This window comes from Loxodonta africana, chromosome 22, assembly GCF_030014295.1.
Source record: "Loxodonta africana isolate mLoxAfr1 chromosome 22, mLoxAfr1.hap2, whole genome shotgun sequence".
NCBI lineage: Eukaryota > Metazoa > Chordata > Mammalia > Proboscidea > Elephantidae > Loxodonta > Loxodonta africana.
In genome coordinates, this window is record NC_087363.1 from 34,069,100 (window position 1) to 34,092,905 (window position 23,806).

Here is a 23,806-nt window from a genome sequence, read left to right on the forward strand (position 1 = left end):
GAGAGACCTTGAGGCAAAGGTTAAGCTGTGCCCATATTCCTGACTGTGATGGTTAATTTCATGTGTCAACTTGGCTAGTCTATGATTCTCAGTGGTCTGGCCAGATACTGGACGTGTTGCTGTTCCCTATTGCAATGTGTAATGGTTAAGATTGTGTGTCAACTTGGCTGGGCCATGATTCTCAGTGGTTTGGCAGTTATGTATGAAGTAATGTGGAAGTTATGTAATGATGTAGTTATCCTCCATTTTGTGATATAATGTTATCACCTCCATGATATGATCTGATGTGATCAGCTAATCAGATGTAAAGGGAGTTTATTCAGGGGTGTGACTTGCATCCAATGTTGTTGTTGTTGTTAGGTGCTGTTGAGTCGGTTCCGACTCGACTCATAGCAACCCTATGCACAACAGTTTGTCATACTGTGGGGGCTTGTGTGTTGCAGTGATGCTGGAAGCTATGCCACCGGTATTGAGATACGAGCAGGGTCACCCATGGAGGACAGGTTTCAGCTGAGCTTCCAGACTAAGACAGACTAGGAAAAAGGACCCGGCAGTCTACTTCTGAAAAGCATTAGCCAGTGAAAACCTTATGAATAGCAGCGGAACATTGCATCCAATATATATGGATATTCTGGCAAAGCTCACTGGCTTTTGGATCCTACATCTGGCTTGTCATAATCTGATCTCTGGTTCTTAAGACTTAAGCCAGCAGCCTGCTGTACTGCCTGCTGATCTTGGGATTGTCAGCCCCTGCAGCTATGTGACTCAGGAGAAGCCTGCAACCTGATGCCTGACCCATGGACTCGGGTCTTGCCAGCCTCTACAACCATGTGAGCCATTTCCTTGAGATAAATCTTTCTCTGTCTCTCTCTCTCTATATATACACTCATTGCTGTCAAGTCAATTCCAACTCACAGTGACCCTATAGGACAGAGTAAAACTGCCCCAAGGAGGAGCCAGTGGGTTCGAACTGCTGACCTTTTGGTTAGCAGCAGAGCTCTTAACCACTGCACCACCAGGGCTCCAACATTAACTGTAAGTCATTAGAAACGTGTTAAGTCTTAAGAAAGTTATTTAGAAAATTTCTGAACTTAGACATAGAAACAGAAGCGTGTGAAGTATGGGAAGAACGTAAACAACCTTTAAGTTCATTTGACCTGGCATGCTGTGACACAAGAAAACATAAATCTAAACAACCTCCCCAATCTTGAACCTTGAAGAAAAGATGTGTCACTTGGCTACTCTCTAACCCTAAAGAAACGGCATTACATACTAGTCTTTGATGTCACTGTGGTGTCAAGGTGACAAATTCACTTATAAACTCCAAGTTTCTGCTCACTCACTGAGCGAAGGCAGAGGCGGAATTGAGATTCTGTCCACTGCCACCGACCTTGGACCCTAGCTACTAGCTACGAGGGGCCCCCTCCACTGAGTTCTTGCTGTGGTTAAGCCTTCCTCTCGAGCCCTCTCATTAAAGATAAAAGAATGAAGTCTAAAGATCTGGACTCTAATCATTGAACTAACATTGTAACCGTTAATTCTGAGTCTCTGGTTCTAAGTGAGTGTTGCGCAGTCTTGCTTGCATGCCTTGCCTTGACTGCCTTGCAATAAACTAAACGAGTTTATGCATGACGAACCTGAGAATCTATTTATTTTCTAAGATTCCTACAATCCTACACACACAGCTGCCAACAAAGCAGCCTAGCGCTTAACCATCGTGCCACCAAACAACATGCCTCAGAAAACAAGCTTTTGTTGAAGGGATCAACCTCTCTGAGCCAGCTGCGTCTTCTATGTTGCTGTTGTTAGGCACCACCCAGCCAGTTTCGACTCATAGCAATCCCATTTACAACCGAAGGAAACACCGCCCGGTACTGCGACGTTTTTATCCTTGAGCCCCTTGTTGCCCCTTGTTGTGTCAATGCATCTCTTTGAGGTCAGTGAAAAAGAGGAAGAAAAGAGGTCTTCCTCTTTTTTGCCGACCCTCTACTTCACCACGCATGATATTCTTCTCCAGGGACTGATCCCTCCTCCTGATAACATGTCCAAAATATATGAGACAAAGTCTCACCATTCTTGCTTCTAAGGAGCTTTCTAGCTGTGCTTCTTCCAAGACAGATTGGTTTCTTCTCTTGGCGGTCCATGGTATATTCAATACTCTTTGAGAACACCATAATCCAAAGACGTCAATTCTTCTTCCCTCTTCCTTATTCATTGCCGAGCTTTTGGGGCTTGAAGGATTGAAAACACCACGGCTTGGGTCAGGCCCACTTTAGTCCCTAAAGTGACATGCTTGCTTTTTACCATAACTTGACCAGGACGCGCAGCCAGTAGGTGGAGCTGGCGCTCCTCGCACCCAGACCCTGCCCCAGCTCTCAGATCTTTTGCGGTCAGTGTAGCCCGAGGGCAACCCTGGTACACGACCCGCAGGCGGCCTCTGCTCCCGGAAGCTGCGGCACGGCCCGCGGCCGACGGGGGCGGAGCCGGACTCACTGGCCCACCCCACGCGCGCCAGCTGGACGCAAGTAGACGCCGTGACGTCATCACGCCATATTCATTATTCACGGCGTTTCCCGGGCTCCGGCGAGTCACGTGACAGCACTTTTGGCGCGAAACCGGCGGTGGCGGGCTTAGCGGAGAGGAGCGCGGCGCTACTATGGCGGTGAGCTGTAGCGCCAGCGGGGCCCGGGCGTGCGGGTGATGCCCGTGGGGCCGGCGCGTTTGCCCTGGGGATCGGCCGTGGCGTGGGGCGGCGGGGACCGGGGCGAATGAGCCGTCTCCGCCGGGCTTGCACGTTTACACGGGGGGCTGAGAGCGGAGTGGGGCGGCTGGGGGCCGGTGAGCACCAAGAACGGACACGGGAGACTCGGGGGAGTTGTGCCTTCTAGTCCCCTGGTGTCGCCCTCCTCAGGCGCTGCCATACTTCAGTCCTGGGTCAGGTCCCCCAGACCGAGGCCTGGCCCCTGGTCTCAGGTTTGGAGAGGCTTCTCCCCTCTCTTCCCCTCTGACGGGGTCTGAAAGGCACGGGGGCGGACGTTCGAGTCCGCCTGGCGCTCCCCATTCCCCGCACCATCCTGGGAGCGCTGAACTCCGTGAGCGAACTGCCTGACCGAGCTCTCCAGTGCCCGTGCCCTGTCATTTATTCATTTCGCATACGCTTCTTGGGCACCATCTGCATGCCTGGCCCAGGGTATACACCAGGCCACTAGGTCTCTGCATCTTCATGCACTTTCTGTTGTAATATTTTCTTGACCTTTTCTCTTGCTGACCACCCCCTGCACCAGCCTGTGGCTCCAGACTGGTTCCAGCAGGGTTCCAGCTCCTGGCACGTTGTGGGTGCACAAATGGGTGGAATGCATGATTAAGGGGGAGCAAGTAGACCATAAACAGGTAACTAAACAAGTGACAGCCTCAGTGATTTCTCGGGGAGAAACGCAGGGCGATGTGAATTCTGGAGCAGCCCAGGCTCAGGGCGGACGTGCCAGCAGAGGGAACCGCAAATACAGAGGTCTTGTGTGGAAGAGGTTTGATGTGTTTGAAAACGGTGTCACTAGGTCTGGTGGAGAGGGAGGCTGAGAGGAGAGGAGATGGGAGAGGTCACCCCTCATGATAAAGGGAAGCTGTGTCGGCCCTCACCTGGCCATCTGTTACAGCGGCATCTTATCTTCCAGGAATCATCGGAGTCCTTCACCATGGCGTCCAGCCCGGCCAGGCGCCGCCGAGGCACTGACCCTCTCACCTCCAGCCCTGGCCGAAGCTCCCGGCGCACTGATGCCCTGACCTCCAGCCCTGGCCGAGACCTTCCTCCCTTTGAGGATGAGTCTGAGGGGCTGCTAGGCACTGAGGGGCCCCTGGAGGAAGAAGAAGATGGAGAGGAGCTTATCGGAGATGGCATGGAGAGGTATTTTTATTCCAGGCCAAGGGAGACAAGTTCATGGAGCTACAACTCGGGTCTATTTAACATACTTTGGTGTGTCTAACTTACAAAGACTAGACCCTAAGGCCTGGGTAAGCCTACCTGCATGAGATCAGCACCCAGGAAATGCAAAGGGATTTCTAAATTGGGGGCCGCAACTTGGAAAGATAGGAAGCAGCAGTCAGCCAAGTGTGTTTCTCTGCAACTTTTCAAAGAAGCAGTGTATGTATGGGTCTGATTAATCAAGATTTAGCTTCAACCTGCAGACATATACTCTGTACCAGGCCCTGTGTTAGATACTTCCACACTTTTTGTCTCACTTAACCCTCATAAAAATAAACATACCGACATGTATTAAAGGCCGTCGGGACTTAGTATTCAGACACAGTAGAGTCTGCAAGTGAGCAAGGTTAGATTTTTGCTCCTTCCCTATTCTGTATTCACAACTGGGATTTGGTGGAGACTTTAGTGGCAGAATTGTGTGCTCTTTCAGGAGCCTCGCGTAGATTCTCCTTTGGTGTCTTTCTTTACCCTCATTCAGTGGTCCCCAAACTTAGAATGAAACTACTGGACAGGCCATTACACAACCCTGGATGGTGCCCTCTGTGAGCCATGGGAGGGATTTTCACAAGCACTCTTAAACGTACAGGAGTTTTGCTTTCATCACCACATGTAGAACCTACCTCACAGGTGGTACAAGTATAGGACTTGCCCGACGAGGAAGGAATGAGGACCCTCTGGATCCATCAGTCCTGTGCTTAGGCAAGGATGCCAGGTCTGGATAGCTCCCCGCTCTTGACGGTGGTGGTGTTCAGGCAGGAGGTGCCTGCCACCCACCAACCCTTCATTGGCTGTCTGTATCTTGACCCTTCTCATTCTCTTCAGTGATTCTGGAGAGAGAGAGGCCCTCATAGGTGGCCTCTGGGCAGAGGTATCTGAAGACTAAAACTAAATCCATTGCCATCGTAATGACCCCGTAGGACAGAGGAGAGCTGCCCCCATTGAGTTTCCAAGGCTGTAATCTTTACGAAGCAGACTGCCGCGGTTTTCTCCCGCAGAACAGCTGGTTGGTTTGAATCACTGACTTGGTTAGCCAAGTGCTTAACACTGTGCCACCAGAGCTCCTTATTTGAAGACTAGCTGGGCCCAATTTGGTTTTGTTGTGTGTGTGTGTTAAACTGCATTATTGAGGCGTAATTTATATAATAAACTTCACCCCATGTAAACATACAGTTCAGTGCTCGTTAGTAAATTTGCTGGGTTGTGCATCTCCACCACCTAGTTTTAGAACATTCCCATCATCCCAGTAAGATCCCCCTTGCCTGTGTATACAGTTAATCCCAAGGCCTATCCCTACCCCCAGACGACCGCTAATCTACTTTCTCTCTATGGAGTTGCCGGTTTGGGACATTTCATACAAGTGGAATCAAACAATGTGGAATTTTTTGTGTCTGGCTTCGTCCACGTAGCATAACCTTGTTGAAGGTTCATCCGTGTGTACCATATATCAGAACTGCATCCTTTGTGATGCTGAGTAATACTTTATTGTACGGATAGACTACGTTTTATTCATTCATCACTTGATGGAGGCTTGGGTGGATACTGTGAAAATATTAGTGTAATGTGCTTACGAAAACACCTCAATACCTTGGGGTGGAGGTGGGGTTGGATCTTTTGTTCAGTTTTTGAGTTTTCGACTTTATATTACATGTTGCCATCGAGTTGATTCTGACTCATAGCGACCATATAGGACAGTAGAACTGCCCCATAGGGTTTCCAAGGAGCAGCTGGTGGATTCAAACTACCAACCTTTTGGTTAGCAGTCTGAGCTCTTAACCACTGTGCCACCAGGGCTCCTATTGGGTTGTAAGGGTTTTTTTTTTTTTTTTTTAAATATATTCTGGATACCAGTCCTTCATCAGATAATGTGATTTGTAAATATTTTCTTCCCAGTCTGTGGCTTATCTTTTCATTTTCTTAAGGATGTCTTCTGAAGCACAGAATTTTTGAATTTTGATGAAATTCAATTTATCGTTTTTCTTGGTTTTTTTTTAGGGACCAATTAGATTTTTGCTGAGAGTGTTTCACATGACTTAAAATCCTTAGAGTCAGGCAGATACCTTTTTCCTAAGACCATTTAAGAATTCTCAACTGGCTCCACCTGGAGGTTTACCTGGCCCTGGGTTGTGTATGTCACCAGCATGGGAATGTTTGTCCTGAGAGTGTGGTGTGCCAGAGTTTACTGCAAAAACCAGTAGCAGCTCCCTGATCACTGCTTTCCTGAGGAAAGGAAGAATTCTGGAGTGTTGACACAGTGTGGTGTCAGCAAAAGAGCGTACTGTTTGCTGAGTGGCCACCGACAGAAACCACATCCCTTCCCTGAGCCTCAGTGTCCTCATCTCTCAGATGGAACAGCAGTGTCTGCCCAGAATTGCTGGGAGGCGAGCACAGTGCATTGCTCAGTGAGAGCCTTGATGAGGTGCTATTTCCCATCTGATATCTGAATGATCATCACGTGGACAGTACTGTCTGGAGGTCTTGGGGTGGCTTCAGAGGGTTGAGACAGTGGACAGATGTTTCGGAGGCTGGCTTGCCTGGTTGTGAATGGAGGGTGGTGTGGGAGATGTGTGGGAGAATTCCTGCCCTGTGGGGGAGGTTGGCTATCTGGTAGACTTTCTGAATGGAAGGTTTTCTGATTCTCCCTCAATTCCTTTTTCTTATTGGATGCCAAAGCTGTCTGGACCCCTTTAAAGCCTTTTGTATTTCTGGCCTGGCAGCTCCCTGGGCCTGCTCAGCCTGGGGCTCCTGAGTCTTCTGGAGCAGGCCCACTTCCTGGGCAGGGTTATTTTGATGCTAACTGTGTCCGTTTTGGGGCTTTCTCAGGGACTACCGTGCCATCCCAGAGCTGGACACCTATGAGGCCGAGGGATTGGCTCTGGATGACGAGGACGTGGAGGAGCTGACCGCCAGTCAGAGGGAGGCTGCGGAGCGGGCCATGCGGCAGCGGGACCGGGAGGCTGGCCGTGGCCTGGGCCGCATGCGCCGTGGGCTGCTGTATGGTAGGTCCCAGAGGGGTTGGGGAGGAGTGCCAGGGGGCAGAGAGCCGGCACTGGAAGAGACTCTCCCTTGTGTCCCTTCTCTTCCCCAGACAGTGACGACGAGGACGAGGAGCGCCCTACCCGGAAACGCCGCCTGGTGGAGCGGGCCACAGAGGACGGCGAGGAGGACGAGGAGATGATTGAGAGCATTGAGAACCTGGAGGACCTGAAGGGCCACTCTGTGCGCGAGTGGGTGAGCATGGCGGGTCCCCGGCTGGAGATCCACCACCGGTTCAAGAACTTTCTGCGCACCCATGTGGACGGGCACGGCCACAACGTCTTCAAGGAACGCATCAGCGACATGTGCAAAGGTGCGACTCCGGCACGCTGCCCAGCCCCACACCTGTCCAGGTCTTACCTCAGGAGTTTCTTCATTTTGTCCATGTGGTGGCACAATTAGTAGAGAAATGATATACAGGGAGTGCCGAGCGACTTGTCCATAGTGAGACAGGAACTCAGGGCCAGGCCTCTGTCTTTCAGATAAATCCACAAAGTTGCACTTCTGCACTAGGACTCTCTAGCCAACCATCTGGTCCACAGAAGTGTTTCTGACATGCTTAAAAATAGGCAGGCTTACTACTTTCATCAGAAAACAACAACACTGGACTCACTTTTCTATGTGCTGATAATTGATGTTAAAAGGGGGCATGTGACCCTCAGTTTTCTGCAGTCCCCTCCACTCCCTTTTGTCTTATATTTGACAGTCGATTCATGTGTTTTCTTCCCGGCTCTTGTAAGCAGTTTTGAGTTTGCAGCCCCTGGTGCACTAGGCACTATATTATTTCATTTATTCCCTTCCAGTGATTTCATAAGGTATGTGACATCCCTGTTTTACAGAAGAGGAAATTGAGGCTCAGGATATATCACTTTTATAAGTCATGTAACTAAAACGTGGTTGACTTGGAAGTAAGAGCTGGGTTTTGCAACACAGAGTCAAAGATTTGAGCTAGGATTTGCCCTCCCTGGTACAGGCAGTGTGGTGAGAAGGAATCTCACCCGATGCTTACTGTCTGTCTTGTCACCTTCCTCTAGAGAACCGTGAGAGCCTGGTGGTAAACTATGAGGACCTGGCAGCCAGGGAGCATGTGCTGGCTTACTTCCTGCCAGAGGCACCAGCAGAGCTGCTGCAGATCTTTGATGAGGCTGCCTTGGAGGTGGTGTTGGCCATGTACCCCAAGTACGACCGCATCGCTAGCCACATCCACGTGCGCATCTCCCATCTACCCCTGGTGGAAGAACTGCGCTCGCTCAGGTGAGCTAAGGGCAGGGTGAGCGCACCAGCGGGGGTGGGATGCAGCCAAGAAGAGCCCTCATCCTAGGGTATGTTCAGCGGTGGCCAGGGTGCGACAGGTGGGATCTGGTTAGTCCAGCTCAGGATCTTGTGCTGAAACGCCCTCATGTGTAGCTCTGACTCCACCGGAGGACACGGATCAAAGCCACCTAGTACCTTCTGTCCCTGCTCACAGACAGTTGCACCTGAACCAGCTGATCCGCACCAGTGGGGTGGTTACCAGCTGCACAGGCGTCCTGCCTCAGCTCAGCCTGGTCAAGTATAATTGCAACAAGTGCAGCTTTATCCTGGGACCCTTCTGCCAGTCACAGAACCAGGAGGTGAAGCCAGGATCCTGTCCTGAGTGCCAGTCAGCTGGCCCCTTCGAAGTCAACATGGAAGAGGTGAGTGTGGACACCTGCCCAGGGACCCTGAACACACAAGGCCCAGCCAGCCTCTGAGGCTTTTGGGAGAGAAGCATAGGCAGTGAAGAGCAGCAAGATAGAAGTGTGTGTTGCTGTATGTTTAGCTTGGCCCGTGTAGTATTTTAAAGAATTTGAGCTAACAGTTAAAAATCAGATGGTTTTATTTAAAATGTCCAAATTTATGGCTTCTCTTGAAAAATGAAGAGCTGGCAAATCTGGGCCCACTTCCTGCCTAGCCACCCTGTTAATAGGGTCTGTGTGTTCTGCTCGGCCATGGTACCCCATGCCCCCTCACATGGGGCAGTCTGCATTGTCATCTCGTAGCCTTCTCCTGCCATGTTTCTTGTACCTGCCCGGCTCCTCTGGGCTTCTGGATTAGAGCCTCCTTACCACTTGAGACACTACCTGTGCCACACCTGAGAGACCTTGTCACAAGCCTCTGTGCTTTCAGACCTTAGGGAGCTACTGGTACCTCTGTGCCTGCCTACCTGCCCTCATCTGAAAAGTAGGGTGATCGCCGTGCCTGTGGTAGGTGTCCCAGTCCCCTACACTGGCTTGCTGCCGTGAGTGTTGCGGCTAACTTCTCCTAGCCCTGTGTGTGTGAGAGTTGCCCCAGCTGGAACTGCCTTCCCAGAGAATGCTGGGGAGGCCACACTGTGAAACAGGCCCTCCTGGCCATAAGGAGACAATGCTGACACTGGACTTCAGCTGAGCCCATATCTTGACCAGTGTCTTTCCTCTCCTCCTCTAGCTTCTCGCCCTCTGTTACAGTTTCAGCTTCACAGGACCTCAGTGAGTTGTGCCGAGAGTCCTTGTCCCAGGCTCTGCTTCTAGGGAACCTGAGACAAGAACTGTTGTTGTTAAGTGCTGTCAGGTCTGTTCAAGACAAGAGCTAGGAGTGGATTCATCAGTATAGCTGAGACCTCTTGAGTACTTCCCATGTGCCAGGTGGTGGTGATACATTATTTAGCCTCAACACACCCCTATAAGGCAGGCGCTGTTATCAACCTCCTTAGGCAGATGAAGAAAGTGGTGTTTACTGAAGTAACTGGTGGAGGTTACTCAGCCAGGAAGTGACCAAAGGATTAGAACTCAGTTTTTTTGTTTTTTAATAATATTTTACTGTGCTTTTGGCCAAGGTTTACACAGCAGTTTAGGTTCTCGTTCAGCAATTTCTACAATGTGAATGAATATCTACAATAATGAGAATGTGAACATTCTCATTATTTCCATTCCGGTTGTTCTGTTTCCATTAATCTGGTTTCCCTGCCCGCTTCCATTCTCCTTTTTGTAAAGTAATTCTTGATCTTTGGTCTCATGTAGGTGATTTTTTAAAGGAGCACAGTACTTACGGGTGATAACCATTATTTTTTGAGCCAATTTGTTATTTAGCTGCAGAGCGACCCTCAGGGGTTAGTTTCACTTCAAGGTTTGAAGAGTATCTCAGGGCAATAGAGTAGGGGAATGAATCCTCCATTCTCGACCAGTCCAGATCCATTTTGTATGTTTTTTAAAGGAGTTTGGGGTTCTGTTCCACATTTTTCTGTCATTCTATCAGGGTCCATTTATTGTGGCCCTGATCAGAACAGTCGGTAGTGGTAGCTGGGCACCATCTCATTCTTCTGGTCTCAGGGTAGATGAGGCTCTGGTTCCTGTAGGCTATTTGTCCTGTAGACTAGTTTCTTTGGGTCTTTGGTTTCCTTCTTTCTCTTTTGCTCCAGATGAGTGGAGACCAATAGTTGTGTCTTAGATGGCTGCTTCAAACTTTTAAGGCCCCAGACACTACTCACCAAACTAGGAAGTAGAACATAACTTTATGAACTGTATTAAGCCAATTGAGTGAGATACCCCATAATGCTTCAGACCCAGATATTCAGTCTTGTGAGGTGTTTGATTATGTCTAAGAAGTGTCTGTAATTATGTCCCCTGTGTACTTTATTATATACAGTCATGCGTCATTGCTTAATGTCCACAGTACATTCTGTAAAATAGGACATTATGTGATTTGGGTATTGTGCAAACATTGTATTATATACAGGCAGTCCCCAGGTTATGAACATCCAACTTATGGACAACTTGTACTTAAGAACTGACTGCCATAAAGCCATAATTTGAGTTAAATACATACTGTGGCTCATGAAAATACTGCGCTGTTTCTTAAATGTTTTATATGCATAGAAAGGTAAAATATATACTAAGACAAACATTTGACTACCTCACAGTAAAGAAGAACCTTAGGTACCTGTTCAGATTTACCTACAAATTCCACTTAAAGACAGACTTAGGAAAGGATCTCGTTCGTAACCTGGGGAATGCCTGTATGACCTTATGGGACCACAGATGTATATGTGGTTGAATGTTGAGACATGCGGCATATGACTGTATATGTGCATACAGTTACATGGGTACATATACATGTGCATACACCTATATACACACACATATATACGTACTGTTAAACATGTGTGCTTATATATATACTCACACGTGTATCTTTGTTTTTACTGTTGTTTCAAAATTATATATGCCATAGCAATTACCAGCAGGTCCTTTTTTCTTCTGTACTTTTTGGTAACATCATTTACCTTTGTCAGGCTGTGTACACTTCACCCTCATTCATTGTTACCTTTCCCATCACCAAAAATAACAAGTGTCTACTATCTAGTGAGAGCACCTCTCTTCCCCCATCCCTGATAACTACTAATGAACATATTTTTACCCAAATAACGCATGCCTTCTACATTTGTTTCCAACTGTGCCCTCACCCTGTGAGGTATTTTCGTAAGTGCTATATTAATTTTTTTTTTACAGCAAGATGTAAAAAAAAAAAAAAATTGGCATAGTGGCACTTAACAAAAATACCTCGCAGGTCGGGGGCGCAGTTGGCACACAGATGTAGAAAGCATGCGTTATTTGCTTAAAAATACTGTAGCTTCTGTGTATTTACTTATTCATGTCATTTCATAAAAGTGAGAACACATAATATGTGTTTTTTTGTGATTAACTTATTTCACGCAACGTAACGTCCTTCAGGTTCGTCCCTGTTCCAAGATATTTTGGAAACTCATTTTTCTTCATTGCTGGGTATATATATGCCACATTTTACTTATACATTCATCCATTGATGAGCATTTAGGTTGTTTCCATCTTTTTGCAGTTGTGAATAGTGCTGTGATGAACATAGGTGCGCATATGTCTGTTCATGTCACTTTTGTTAGATCCCTAGGAGTGGAATTGCCAGGTCATATAGCAGCTTTACCTGTAGGTTTTTGGGGAACCGCCAGACTGTTTTCCACAATGGCTGTACCATTTTGCATTTCTGCCAGCAACGGGTAAGGGTTCCACTTTCTCCGCATCCCCTGCAACACTTGTTATTTTCCTTTTTTTTTACTTATCCATCCTAGTAGAAGTGAAATGGTATTTCATTATGCTTTTGATTTTCATTTCTCTGATGGCTAATGATGTTGAGCATCTTTTCATGTGTCTGTTGGCCATTTGAGTATCCTCTCTGGTGAAGTGTCTGTTCATGTCCTTTGCCCAGTTTTTGCTTGGGTTGTCATTTTATTGTTGTAGAAGTTTTCTATGTACTTTAGATATTAAACCTTTATCAGTTATATTGCTCCAAAAGTTTTTTCAGTCTGTAGGTTGTCTGTTACTCTTTTGATAAAGTCTTTTGATGAACATAAGTATTTTTATGAGGTCGCAGTTATCTATTTTGTTTTCTGTTGCTCATGCATTCATTGTTTTGTTTGGTAATCTACCATCAAAAAAAATTAGGTCCCAAACCTTTGCTCTTATATCTTCTTCCAAGAACTTTATGGTTTTAGATTTAACATTTAGGTCCTTGATCTATTTTGAATTAGTTTTTGTGTATGGTGTGAGGTATGGATCTTGTTTCCTTTTGAAGTCAGACATTGATCCTGAACGTGTGTTTTTAACCGCAGCGTCATCTTGTCTCTTGTAGACAGTAAACAAAGTACCAAAAACCAAACCTGTTGCTATCAAGTTGATTCTGACTCATAGCAACCCTATAGGACCGAGTAGAACTGCCCTACAGGGTTTCCAAGGCTGAGTCAGAACCGACTCGACAGCACCTAACAACAAGTCTTTGCAGAGGCAGACTACCACATCTTTGTCCCACCGTCACTGGTGGGTTCGAACCGCTGACCTTTCTGTTAGCAACCGAGCACTTAACTGCTGTGCCACCACGGCTCCTTGTAAATGGAGTAGTGCACATTAAATTGCATTGCACAGTGCTGGCACGTAACATGTAACTTGCCATTTGTCCAAACCAAAACTAAACTTGTTGCCATCAAGTCAATTCTGACTCAAAGTGGTTTGTCAGGCATTGGTTTAAGTGTTTTATATGTATTACTTGATTGAATCCTCACTGTGAGGTTGCAGTTACAGTATTACCATCCCCATTCTGCAGAGAAGGCACAAGAGATGAAGTTACTTGCCCAGGATCACACAGTTTAAGAGACAGAGCCAGGATTTGAACTCAGACAGCATGCTTACTTATAACTGCTCAGCTATTCTACACATAATGGGGGCTTGTTGACTATCTGGCAGGAAGACGGGATTCCAGAGGCAGGAATAGGGACCATTCACAGATCTGCTGGGTCTAAGTGACTGATTCCTTGTCGTCTTTGGCTCTGTACTTCCTAGTAACTAAATAGAAATAATAAAACTGCCCACTGTCTTTTCTGGTGGGGCTGTGGTCAAAACCGGTGACATCATAGAAGTCAACACTCTTAAGAATTTGAAAGGACAGCTGAACCATCCATGAAGTCTCTGCTACCCAGGGAAGGGCCCCATAACCTTCTACAACCTTTTACTTTGTCCCGTGCAGACCATCTATCAGAACTACCAGCGCATCCGAATTCAAGAGAGTCCAGGCAAGGTGGCGGCCGGCCGGCTTCCCCGCTCCAAGGATGCCATTCTCCTTGCAGATCTGGTGGATAGCTGCAAACCGGGAGATGAGATAGTAAGTGGCCATGAACAGGCCAGGAAGGAGCCAGGTCTGTGAGGAAACTGGCACGAGTCATTGTAGCCAGGGGAGTGCGGGGGGCTTAGCTCAGTTCTTGGGCTTTTCCTCTTCATAAGTGGATTGGCTGATTGAAGTGCTGGGCTTAGGATTGGCTTTCCTTCAGTTTTTTTTATTAACTTTTATTGAGCTTCAAGTAAACGTTTACAGATCAAGTCAGTCTGTCACATATAAGTTTATATACATCTTACTCCTTACTCCCACTTGCTCTCCCCCTAATGAGCTAGCTCTTCCAGTCTCTCCTTTCGTGACAATTTTGCCAGCTTCCAACTCTCTCTATCCTCCCATCCCCCCTCCAGACAGGAGATGCCAACACTGTCTCAAGTGTCCACCTGATATAATTAGCTCACTCTTCTTCAGCATCTCTCTCCCACCCACTGTCCAGTCCCTTTCATGTCTGATGAGTTGTCTTTGGGAATGGTTCCTGTCCTGGGCCAACAGAAGGTTTGGGAACCATGACCGCCGGGATTCCTCTAGTCACAGTCAGACCATTAAGTCTGGTCTTTTTATGAGAATTTGGGGTCTGTATCCCACTGATCTCCTGCTCCCTCAGGGGTTCTCTATTGTGCTCCCTGTCAGGGAAGTCATCGATTGTGGCCGGGCACCAACTAGTTCTTCTGGTCTCAGGATAATGTAGGTCTCTGGTTCATGTGGCCCTTTCTGTCTCTTGGGCTCTTAGTTGTCGTGTGACCTTGGTGTTCTTCATTCTCCTTTGCTCCAGGTGGGTTGAGACCAATTGATGCATCTTAGATGGCTGCTTGTTAGCATTTAAGACCCCAGACGCCACATATCAAAGTGGGATGCAGAATGTTTTCATAACAGAATTATTTTGCCAATTGACTTAGAAGTCCCCTTAGAGCATGGTTCCCAAACCCCGCCCTTGCTCCGCTGACCTTTGAAGCATTCATTTTATCCCGGAAACTTCTTTGCTTTTGGTCCAGTCCAATTGGGCTGACCTTCCATGTATTGAGTGTTGTCCTTCCCTTCACCTAAAGCAGTTCTTATCTACTAATTAATCAGTAAAAAACCGTCTCCCTCCCTCCCTTCCTCCCCCCGTCGTAACCACAAAAGTATGTGTTCTTCTCTCCTTCAGTTTTATGAGAATTATTCACCTTGATGTCTCTAGTGTGGGGAACTTGGAATAGAAGAAATGGGGTGAGGCAGTGTCTAGGAGGGCTCTAGCCCCTATTTCTAACCCTTTGGTCACTGACCATGTGATCTCCCTCCCCTAGGAGCTGACTGGCATCTACCACAACAACTACGATGGCTCCCTCAATACTGCCCATGGCTTCCCTGTCTTTGCCACTGTCATCCTGGCCAACCACGTGGCCAAGAAGGACAATAAGGTGGCCATAGGGGAACTGACTGACGAGGATGTGAAGATGATTACCAGCCTCTCCAAGGATCAGCAGATTGGGGAGAAGGTAGGTAGAGGTTGGGCCAGGGCTGCTAAGCTGCTGGGAGGAAGCAAGGGGGGCTCGCTGGGGATGTTGTGGGCACCGGCTTGCTGCCCACACTGTGGCTTGTTCTTCAGGCTGCCCCTGGTGCCTTGGTTCTGGAAACCATGCTCCCTTCTTATTTTTGTAATCTCCAGTGTGCACCTCAGTAAACTTGCCTGATGGGGAGGTGCTGTGCTGTAGGAGACAAAAAAAACCAAACCTACTGCTGTCGAGTTGATTCCGACTCAATGACGCTATAGGACAGAGTAGGACTGTCCCATAGAGTTTCCAAGGAGCGCCTGGAGGATTCGAACTGCTAACCTCTTGGTTAGCAGCTGTAGCACTTAACCACTATGCCACCAGGGTTTCCGAGAGAACATAAACTTTGGAACCCGAGATTGGGAGATGGGGGTTTACATCGTAGAGACAACAAGTGACTTAAGTATGATGTTAAATTTCTGTTCATAAAAATTCTCTGCCATTTCTACTGCTTAGGCTCCAACCTTCCAGGTTGCTAAATATTCTCACACTAACTCTTCTCCCCTCTCCTCTCCTTTGCCTCCCTTCCTCTCTGTTTCCCCCTTCTTCAGAAACTCTTAACTTTCCTGTTTGGCTTTTAACGCAGTGCAGTGCTCTCTTTGCCTCTGCTCTTTTGCTCCTGTAGAGCCACGTCCTCATCCTCAGGGCAACTTACATTTCAGATCTTGGTTGGCTTGTTTACTGAATCTGAGCTGGTAAACTCCCCGAGGGCAGGGACCAAGTCTGAATTGTTCCCTTCTGTCTCCAGAGCCTGGCAGAGGAATGTTTGAACGAGTGAAGTCCTGAGTAATAAGGACAAGGCTCCTGAAACCCACCCTGTCTTGAAGCCCTCAGAGCCTGTCTGTCCCAGTTCCCCTTTAGCGCAGCCATGATTGCCCCTTCTTTGTCCTCCCCCTGCCCATGGCCTCTGCCCCTGCTTGCCAGTTTAACTCCTATCTGTATAGAGACTTCCTATCTCTGCACATGCACAGATTCCTCTGTTCCTTTCTGTATCCCTTGAGGCATCTTTTCAAGGTAGGCAGAGTGGTTCTGTCTCTCTTGTCAGAATGTGCTATGCTTCTCTGTGCACTGTGAGAGGTGGCTGCATCATCAGAGGCTGACCACCGGCTCTGCGTTTGTGTCAGGTGGCCCAGACTTAAGAGAACAGAGATTCCTATTTCCATTGGCTCTCCCTCCCTTCCTCAGATCTTTGCCAGTATTGCCCCTTCCATCTATGGGCATGAAGACATCAAGAGAGGCCTGGCTCTGGCTCTGTTTGGAGGGGAGCCCAAAAACCCAGGTGAGCACCACGTGCCCCAGCCCCCTGTCCTCTGCAGGGACTTGAGTAGGTTCCTCTTTGGGGAGCCAGTATTCTAGGTGATGGGCTAGGTAGGACTTTGTATTTAAATTGTGGGTCTCTGGGGAGAAATAACATATTAAAAGATGGGTAGACGTTTGTGATTAGCTCATCACAGAGAGAGAATGATCCACAGAGCCACGGTATCTCAGGTGTTGTGGGGTTATGGCACCAGTGTCTGCTCCTAGCTCCACACTGTCCTCCTTTGTGATTTGGGTTTTCTTCTTTGCTCGCTCTATTTTTTTAATTAAAAAAAATTTTTTTGTCTTTTAAAATTTAAACTATAAAAATCATACATGAACATGCATTTATGTTTATATTATATCCTTTTTATAAAATACTTAGAAAGTATCAAGTCACCACCGACTACCATTTCTAACCCTAGGCCTGGTCTTCTAGGCAGTCCCTCTTAGCAGTCTGGTGTGTATACTTCCAGCCTTTACCTAGGCACTTACATATATCTTACACAAACCGAAAAAACTAAACCAAACCTCTTGCCGTTGAGTCAATTTCAACTCATAGTGACCCTGTAGGACAGAACAGAACTGCCGCAGAGGGTTTCGAAGGAGCGGCTGGTTAATGGCCAAGGTCTTAACCACTACGCCACTAGGGCTCCATACCATACTTCATATATCTGTACAGAAAGACACCTGTTTTCCATGACACACATACACATATTTAAAAACCTAGTATTTCCTGTATATCTGCCTAAGTGGTATCACTATAAAAAAAAAAAAAAAAATTAATATCTGGCGTACTTTACTTAATAGCATGCCTTGGACTTCATATAGTGTATACAGAACAATTTCATTCTTTTAAATTGCTGTATGATGATCCATATAGTGTAGTTTATTTACCTGTCCTTCAACTTAGAGAACATTTAAATTGTAGGTTTTCACATTTACAATGAGCATGTTTATATACACTTCCTTACGTACCTATGCAAGAGTTTCTCTTGGGTAAGTGCTCAGAAGGGTAGGATTGCTAGTCACAGGGCATTACTTCCCTTTCTCCCTTTCTAGAGAGAATACCCCTTTGCAATTCCTAATACTGTTCCTATCTCCCCTCACTTCCCTTTCTTCCCATTCCCTAACCTCCCATCCCTGTCTCCCCCAGGTGGTAAGCACAAGGTACGAGGTGATATCAATGTGTTACTGTGTGGAGATCCTGGCACAGCTAAATCTCAGTTCCTCAAATATATTGAGAAAGTGTCGAGCAGAGCCATCTTTACCACTGGCCAGGGGGCTTCGGCGGTAGGCCTCACAGCATACGTCCAGCGGCATCCTGTAAGCAGGGAATGGACCTTAGAAGCTGGAGCCCTGGTTCTGGCTGACCGAGGAGTGTGTCTCATTGATGAGTTTGACAAGGTAGGTCTCAGGGCCACATAGGATGATGAGATTCAGGGTGTGTCGGCTTAGCCCTCAGTGGGGAAGAATCTGTTAATTGAGAGCATTGAGATCTGATCTAAGAGACAGTGGTAGAGGCAAGGGTCAGGCTAAGAGGGAGGCATTTAAATCTCTTGCAGATGAACGACCAGGACAGAACCAGCATCCACGAGGCTATGGAACAACAGAGCATCTCCATTTCGAAGGCTGGTATCGTCACCTCCCTGCAGGCTCGCTGCACGGTCATTGCTGCTGCCAACCCCATAGGTATACCAGGCACTACAGGGGCAGAGGGGTTTGGGGGCTGTCCAATGGGAGAAGAACCTGCATGAATTAGGGGCCTGCCATTCCAGTTACCAGAGGTGGGGGATTCCTAGGTGCAAATCTGAGGAAGCAATTCATCAAAAGAAAGAGCTCTCTCTTTTACATTTCTTGCCAGAGGGGAAAAAGCGGAAGTATGACTTAGGACACCTAGGCTTTTTATTAGAGCCATATCTTCAGAATTGGGATGTGTTTCTTGGAAGAGTTTCAGTGCATTATTAAACTGAATTGGCGGTTACTCTCAATCAGGAGGTGATTTAGAGAGCCCAAGAGCCACCACACTTCTTGCCCTCAGTTTTTTCTTCCTTGGAAACAGCTTCCTGACTAAAGGCAATTCCAAGGGTTATGGATTGAATTATGTCCTCCAAAAATACATGTTTTAAATCCTAACCTCTGTGCCTATGGTTATAATTGTATTTGGGAGTAGGTTGTCTTTGTTATGTTAATGAGACAGGGTTAGTGTAGGGTGTACCTTGAGTCAATCTCTTGAGATATAAAAAAAGATTAAACACAAGCTAGAAGCAGAGATGGGGAAGAGAGATGCTAAGCCACATGAAGATTGCCTAGAAGCAGAAGCTCAGAAGAGAAAAAGACCTTTCTCCAGTGCTGACAGAGAAAGCCTTCCCCTAGAATCAGCACCCTGAATTCGAACTTCTAGCCTCCTAAACTATGAGAAAATAAATTTGTTTGTTAAAGCCACCCACTTTGGTATTTCTATTACGGCAGCACTAGATAACTAAGACACCAGGCAATTGCTAAAGGGGAAGCATCTTTCTGTCTCTTGTCCAGAATGCCTAACAAATAGCAAGCACTGAGTGTCCCTCATGCCTCTTTTCCTTTTCCACTCCCTTTACTCCTTCTGGCATTGAAGCTCCCTGGGGTTAGGAAGAACTTCCTGAAGGTTAAGAAGTAGAGGGAATTTGGCGGGGAGCTCCGATGGGTTCTGATGGAGAGGCACCTTTGTATTACAGGAGGGCGCTATGATCCCTCACTCACCTTCTCAGAAAACGTGGACCTGACAGAGCCCATCATCTCCCGTTTCGACGTCCTGTGTGTGGTGAGGGACGTAGTGGATCCAGTCCAGGTACATAACTCCCACGTCCCAGGGGTTCCCTGCGGTCAGTTTCGGGGCCTTGAGTGAGGCTTGAACAGCGCAGTGTGCACAGAGAAAGGGGCAGCAAAGCGCAGACATGCAGTCTATTGTTTTTACCCTTATCTGCTTCTCATGTCTCTTCTCAGGTCTGGAAGTTGTCTTTGATTTCCTTGCCAGCACCCATCCCTGGGCCCCCACTGATTATAATCTAACACCAAGTCCTCTTGGTCCTACCTCTCAATTATTTGCTGAATCTGTTTCTCACTAGTTCTCTGCTGTGACTAAAGCTCAGATTTCTCTTATTTTATACCTGAAAGACTGCAACCATAGGGTAATTGGTCTCCTGGCTTCCACTTTTGTACCCATTTAGGCCATTCTCTAGTTAGAAGCCAGAGCTGTCTCTTGAGAGCATAAGTCAAACTATGCCACTTCTCCTTAAAAACCTACTAGTAGCTTTCCACTATAATTAGAATAGAATCCAATGTCCTCACCACGGCCTGCAACGCCCTGGATGATCTGTTCCTGGCTTGTCTCTCCGACCTTATTCGTTATGCTTTCCTGTTCCCTTGTCTTCATCTATGCCTACTTCTCTATCTCCCTGAAATGTGCGAGGCCTCGGGGCTTTAAACCTGTTATTTTCTTTTCCTGGAATGCTCTTTTCCTAGATAATCACCTGTCTTCTCACCAATCTCAGCTTTCTCTGACAACTTAGCTAGAGTGGGCTCCTCAGTCCCACTAGCCCATTGCACATGTTACTTCTATAATTAAGTTTTTTTTAATACATTTTTGTAAAACTGTATTTGTCTTCTCGTCCCTCACCAGGAAGTAAGCCCTGTGAGGGTTCTATCATGTTTACCAGTGTATCCCTAACACCTAACAGTAGGTGTAGGATCTATGCTGTTGAGAGAATGTCATTCTCATAGTACATACAGCTTTTCAGTTCTTCCACCAAGCCAAGTCACTGAGACTTACCTGACAGCCTGACCTCTGGCCTCGTTTCTCAGGACGAGATGCTGGCCCGCTTTGTGGTGGGCAGCCATGTCAGACACCACCCCAGCAATAAGGAGGAAGACGGGCTGGTCAACAGCAGCATGCCAGAGCCCGCCATGCCCAACACATACGGAGTGGAGCCCCTGCCCCAGGAGGTCCTGAAGAAGTACATTATCTATGCCAAGGAGAAGGTCCACCCAAAACTCAACCAGATGGATCAGGACAAGGTGGCCAAGATGTATAGTGATCTGAGGAAAGAATCAATGGTAAGAGCCCCAGGGATGAAGCCTGGAGGGGTGGCAGGGTACAGGGAAGGAAGCACTGGAGAAGCTTTTTTATCTATGCATTTGGGGTTGGTAGTTGGTCCGTTAATCCAAAAAGTGCCAAAGCAGGAAGGTGTAAGAAAAGGATACTTGTGTACTTTTACCATTTTGTTTTAGGTAGAACTAAATGTACATTCGTTTGTCTACAGGCATTCCCTGGGTTACAAACGTCTGACTTACGGACAACTCACACTTGCACTTTAATGTTATGTACGTTTGCCTTCACTTTGAAATGACCGAACCAACCCCTACTCACAACAAAGTTTTCCTCACAGTCACCTTCACTTGCTGTATGTGCAACTTTTAAATCATTGAAAAGGCTTCAAGCCTTTTCTTGCACGAAAGAAAAGCTAGTAAGAACTGTATGCACCTGTTCTGACTTACCTTCCAATTTGACTTAAAGACACAGTTAGGAACAGATTTTGTTCGTAACCCAGGGCCTGCTGTATCTTGGTACAGGGCCAAGGCCTTTTGAGTGTTGGTCCATTGATTAAGTTCCACACTGACTTTGCTTAAATCTCACCCAAGTAAACACGTGGTCTTAGTTCAGTTTCAGTTCATTAGTAGGGCGAGAATCGAAAGTCAGCTTGCAAGCAACTAGAATGTAGCGTTCCTGTAGATTTGTATGTCCCGCCCACTTTACCCATCTCACCCACATGTGATCTGACAGTGCCTTTTTTTTTAAACTCTTTTGAGAGCATTCAATTTAGTTTTCATAGAAACATCAACTTTCCCCACTTCCAGCATTTGATTACACAATATTTAGTTAAGTGCGAATAACCAGTACAACGGGCAACAAGTGTAACAGATCAGCTGGTGGGAGCAGAAACATGCACGCATAGTCAGAAGCCATAAGCGTGCAGCATCCCCAGGGCACCACCATTATGTTCAGGCTGCTAAAATTGCCATTTCTTTATTTTCCTCACCTCTCTTTCCTTCCTAAGGAAGACCTGACAATGTGACAATATCTTTTTCTTCAGGCGACAGGCAGCATCCCTATCACGGTGCGGCACATTGAGTCCATGATCCGCATGGCAGAGGCCCATGCGCGCATCCACCTGCGGGACTACGTGATAGAGGACGACGTCAACATGGCCATTCGTGTGATGCTGGAGAGCTTCATCGACACGCAGAAGTTCAGTGTCATGCGCAGCATGCGAAAGGTGGGTGTGACTGAGGCGTGGGGCCCTTTTTTGCTGGGCTGCCTGTGGGCAGTGGCTTCCTGGTTTGGCTGCTCTGAGCAGGAGGTGAGCAAAGTGTGGCCGAAGTGGGGAGCTGGTCACCCTGTAGAAGCCTTGAGGGTCTTGGGAGTGAGGGGTGTTGTCTGACTTCTGCTTTTCTCTCCTGCAGACTTTTGCCCGCTATCTCTCCTTCCGGCGTGATAACAATGAGCTGTTGCTCTTCATATTGAAACAGTTAGTGGCAGAGCAGGTGACATACCAACGCAACCGCTTTGGGGCCCAGCAGGACACTATTGAAGTGCCTGAAAAGGACCTGGTGGACAAGGTATGGACATGGAGGGGAATTGAAAGTCAGGGCATTCAGAGTTATCTTTAGGGGTTTGATCACAGTGGTGGAAGAGGGTCCATGCTCTGCCATGCATTAACTGTGGGACCTTGGGTGACTACCACTTGTTGAGTGCTGACACTGTACTGAGCACTCATTCCATGCACTTTAAATCTTGGCATCAACTGAATAAGGTTGGTCCTCATTGTCATCCCCATTTACCAAGGAGGAAGCAGGCACAGAGTAAGCAAGTAACTTGTCTAAGTTCACACAGTAACTGGCAGAGCTAAGATCTGAACCCCTGTCATCTAGCTGCAGACGCTTAATCTCTGCACGTGGGTTTTTTCCCCCTGTAAACTGGGGATGATAATTCTTGCCCTGCCTATGGTGATACCAGGCTCTTTATAAATACTGGAGATCATTATTACCTTCACTGTCACTCAGTTGACATTTTTTATCTTTTTAGGCTCGTCAGATCAACATCCACAATCTCTCAGCTTTTTATGACAGTGAACTCTTTAGGATGAATAAGTTCAGCTATGACCTGAAACGGAAAATGATCCTTCAGCAGTTCTAGGGCCCTGGGCCATCAGAGTAACTAACTGTGCCTTCTGGTGTGGGAAGGTAGAATAAGTGTTCAGTTCACTTTGTGCTTTCTGAAGCCAACACCAACTCACCGAGGACTTGGAAGTATGTTTGGTCAGGGTTTGGAATTGAATCACCTGGTTTCGCCGACAGACTCCTGGGCTCCGTAACTGGTATTTATTTCTTTTGCTCCATTTTCTGCTTCTCTTGCCTTAGCAGGTGAGCACACTTTTCTTTTTCAGCTGCTTAACAGCCCATCAGCTACAAGTGGTTTGTCTCTCTTAGCACCTTGGATCAGAATTATTTGTGTTCAGGATACCCATGATAGAAGATGTGACATACTGAGGCGAGGTATGCCTCAGGTGACTGTGCATATATAGTGTTCATAGAACTGTTACCCTCTTGGCATGAATTCCATGTCCAGGCTGCTTCTGCCACCATTGACCTGAAAGCAGATTAAAGGTATTTATTTGTAGTCTTCTGCCAAACTCTGTCTGAGAGGTCTCTAAGCTACAGTGAATAGAGAAGATGTGTAGGCTGTGTATAGGAGAGACCTCAGCCCTGTCAAGTCAATGTTGTCCATAATGATACGGCTTGTCTTCCCCCCATAGCTGGATGAGAGGAGCTGGATCTGGTCTAATAGCCACAAGTATGAGTCGTTACTGCTGTGTTTATCTGTTTTCTCCTACCTAATCATTTCTCCATTCTCTTGTACATTCAGAATTTTTTTTTCTGTAGTTTTAATTTTTAATAAAGTTGAATATAACCCAACTACTGACATATCTTGGTCTCAATTTTATTTTAATACCATAACCCAGGCTTCCCTGGACTTCCTTGGAAGAACTTTTCCCACTTCTGCCTTTGGAGGTAGCTCAGACAGAATCTGGAGAGACTAAACTGACGTGGCTCATTAGGAGCTCAGTTTGCAATGGCTGCCTATATACTCCCTGAGTGTTGCAGTGGCTACCTGTATACTCCCTGAGTGGAACCATGGAAGTCGGAGGATAGACTTCAGAGGTAATCTGGCCCAACC

At 47.0% G+C, this 23,806-nt stretch overlaps 1 protein-coding gene across 2 annotated transcripts; it reads left to right on the forward strand.

The window, feature by feature from the left end:
- Window positions 1-2,589: 2,589 nt before the first annotated feature.
- Window positions 2,590-23,551, forward strand: MCM2 (minichromosome maintenance complex component 2). 2 transcript variants are annotated; one of them, XM_003409944.3, is made up of 16 exons: window positions 2,590-2,662; window positions 3,672-3,901; window positions 6,800-6,975; window positions 7,065-7,325; window positions 8,047-8,266; window positions 8,481-8,688; window positions 13,562-13,696; window positions 14,989-15,180; window positions 16,420-16,513; window positions 17,687-17,937; window positions 18,096-18,222; window positions 19,248-19,360; window positions 20,374-20,625; window positions 21,663-21,845; window positions 22,033-22,188; window positions 22,655-23,551. In XM_003409944.3, the coding sequence occupies exons 1-16, from the start codon at window positions 2,657-2,659 to the stop codon at window positions 22,763-22,765; spliced, it is 2,715 nt and encodes a 904-aa protein (XP_003409992.3). In that variant the 5' UTR covers window positions 2,590-2,656; the 3' UTR covers window positions 22,766-23,551. The 2 variants fall into 2 exon arrangements, with proteins under 2 accessions (XP_003409992.3, XP_023403622.2); XM_023547854.2 differs by lacking the exon at window positions 2,590-2,662 and having other exon boundaries at window positions 2,892-3,901.
- The last annotated feature ends 255 nt before the right edge of the window (window positions 23,552-23,806 follow it).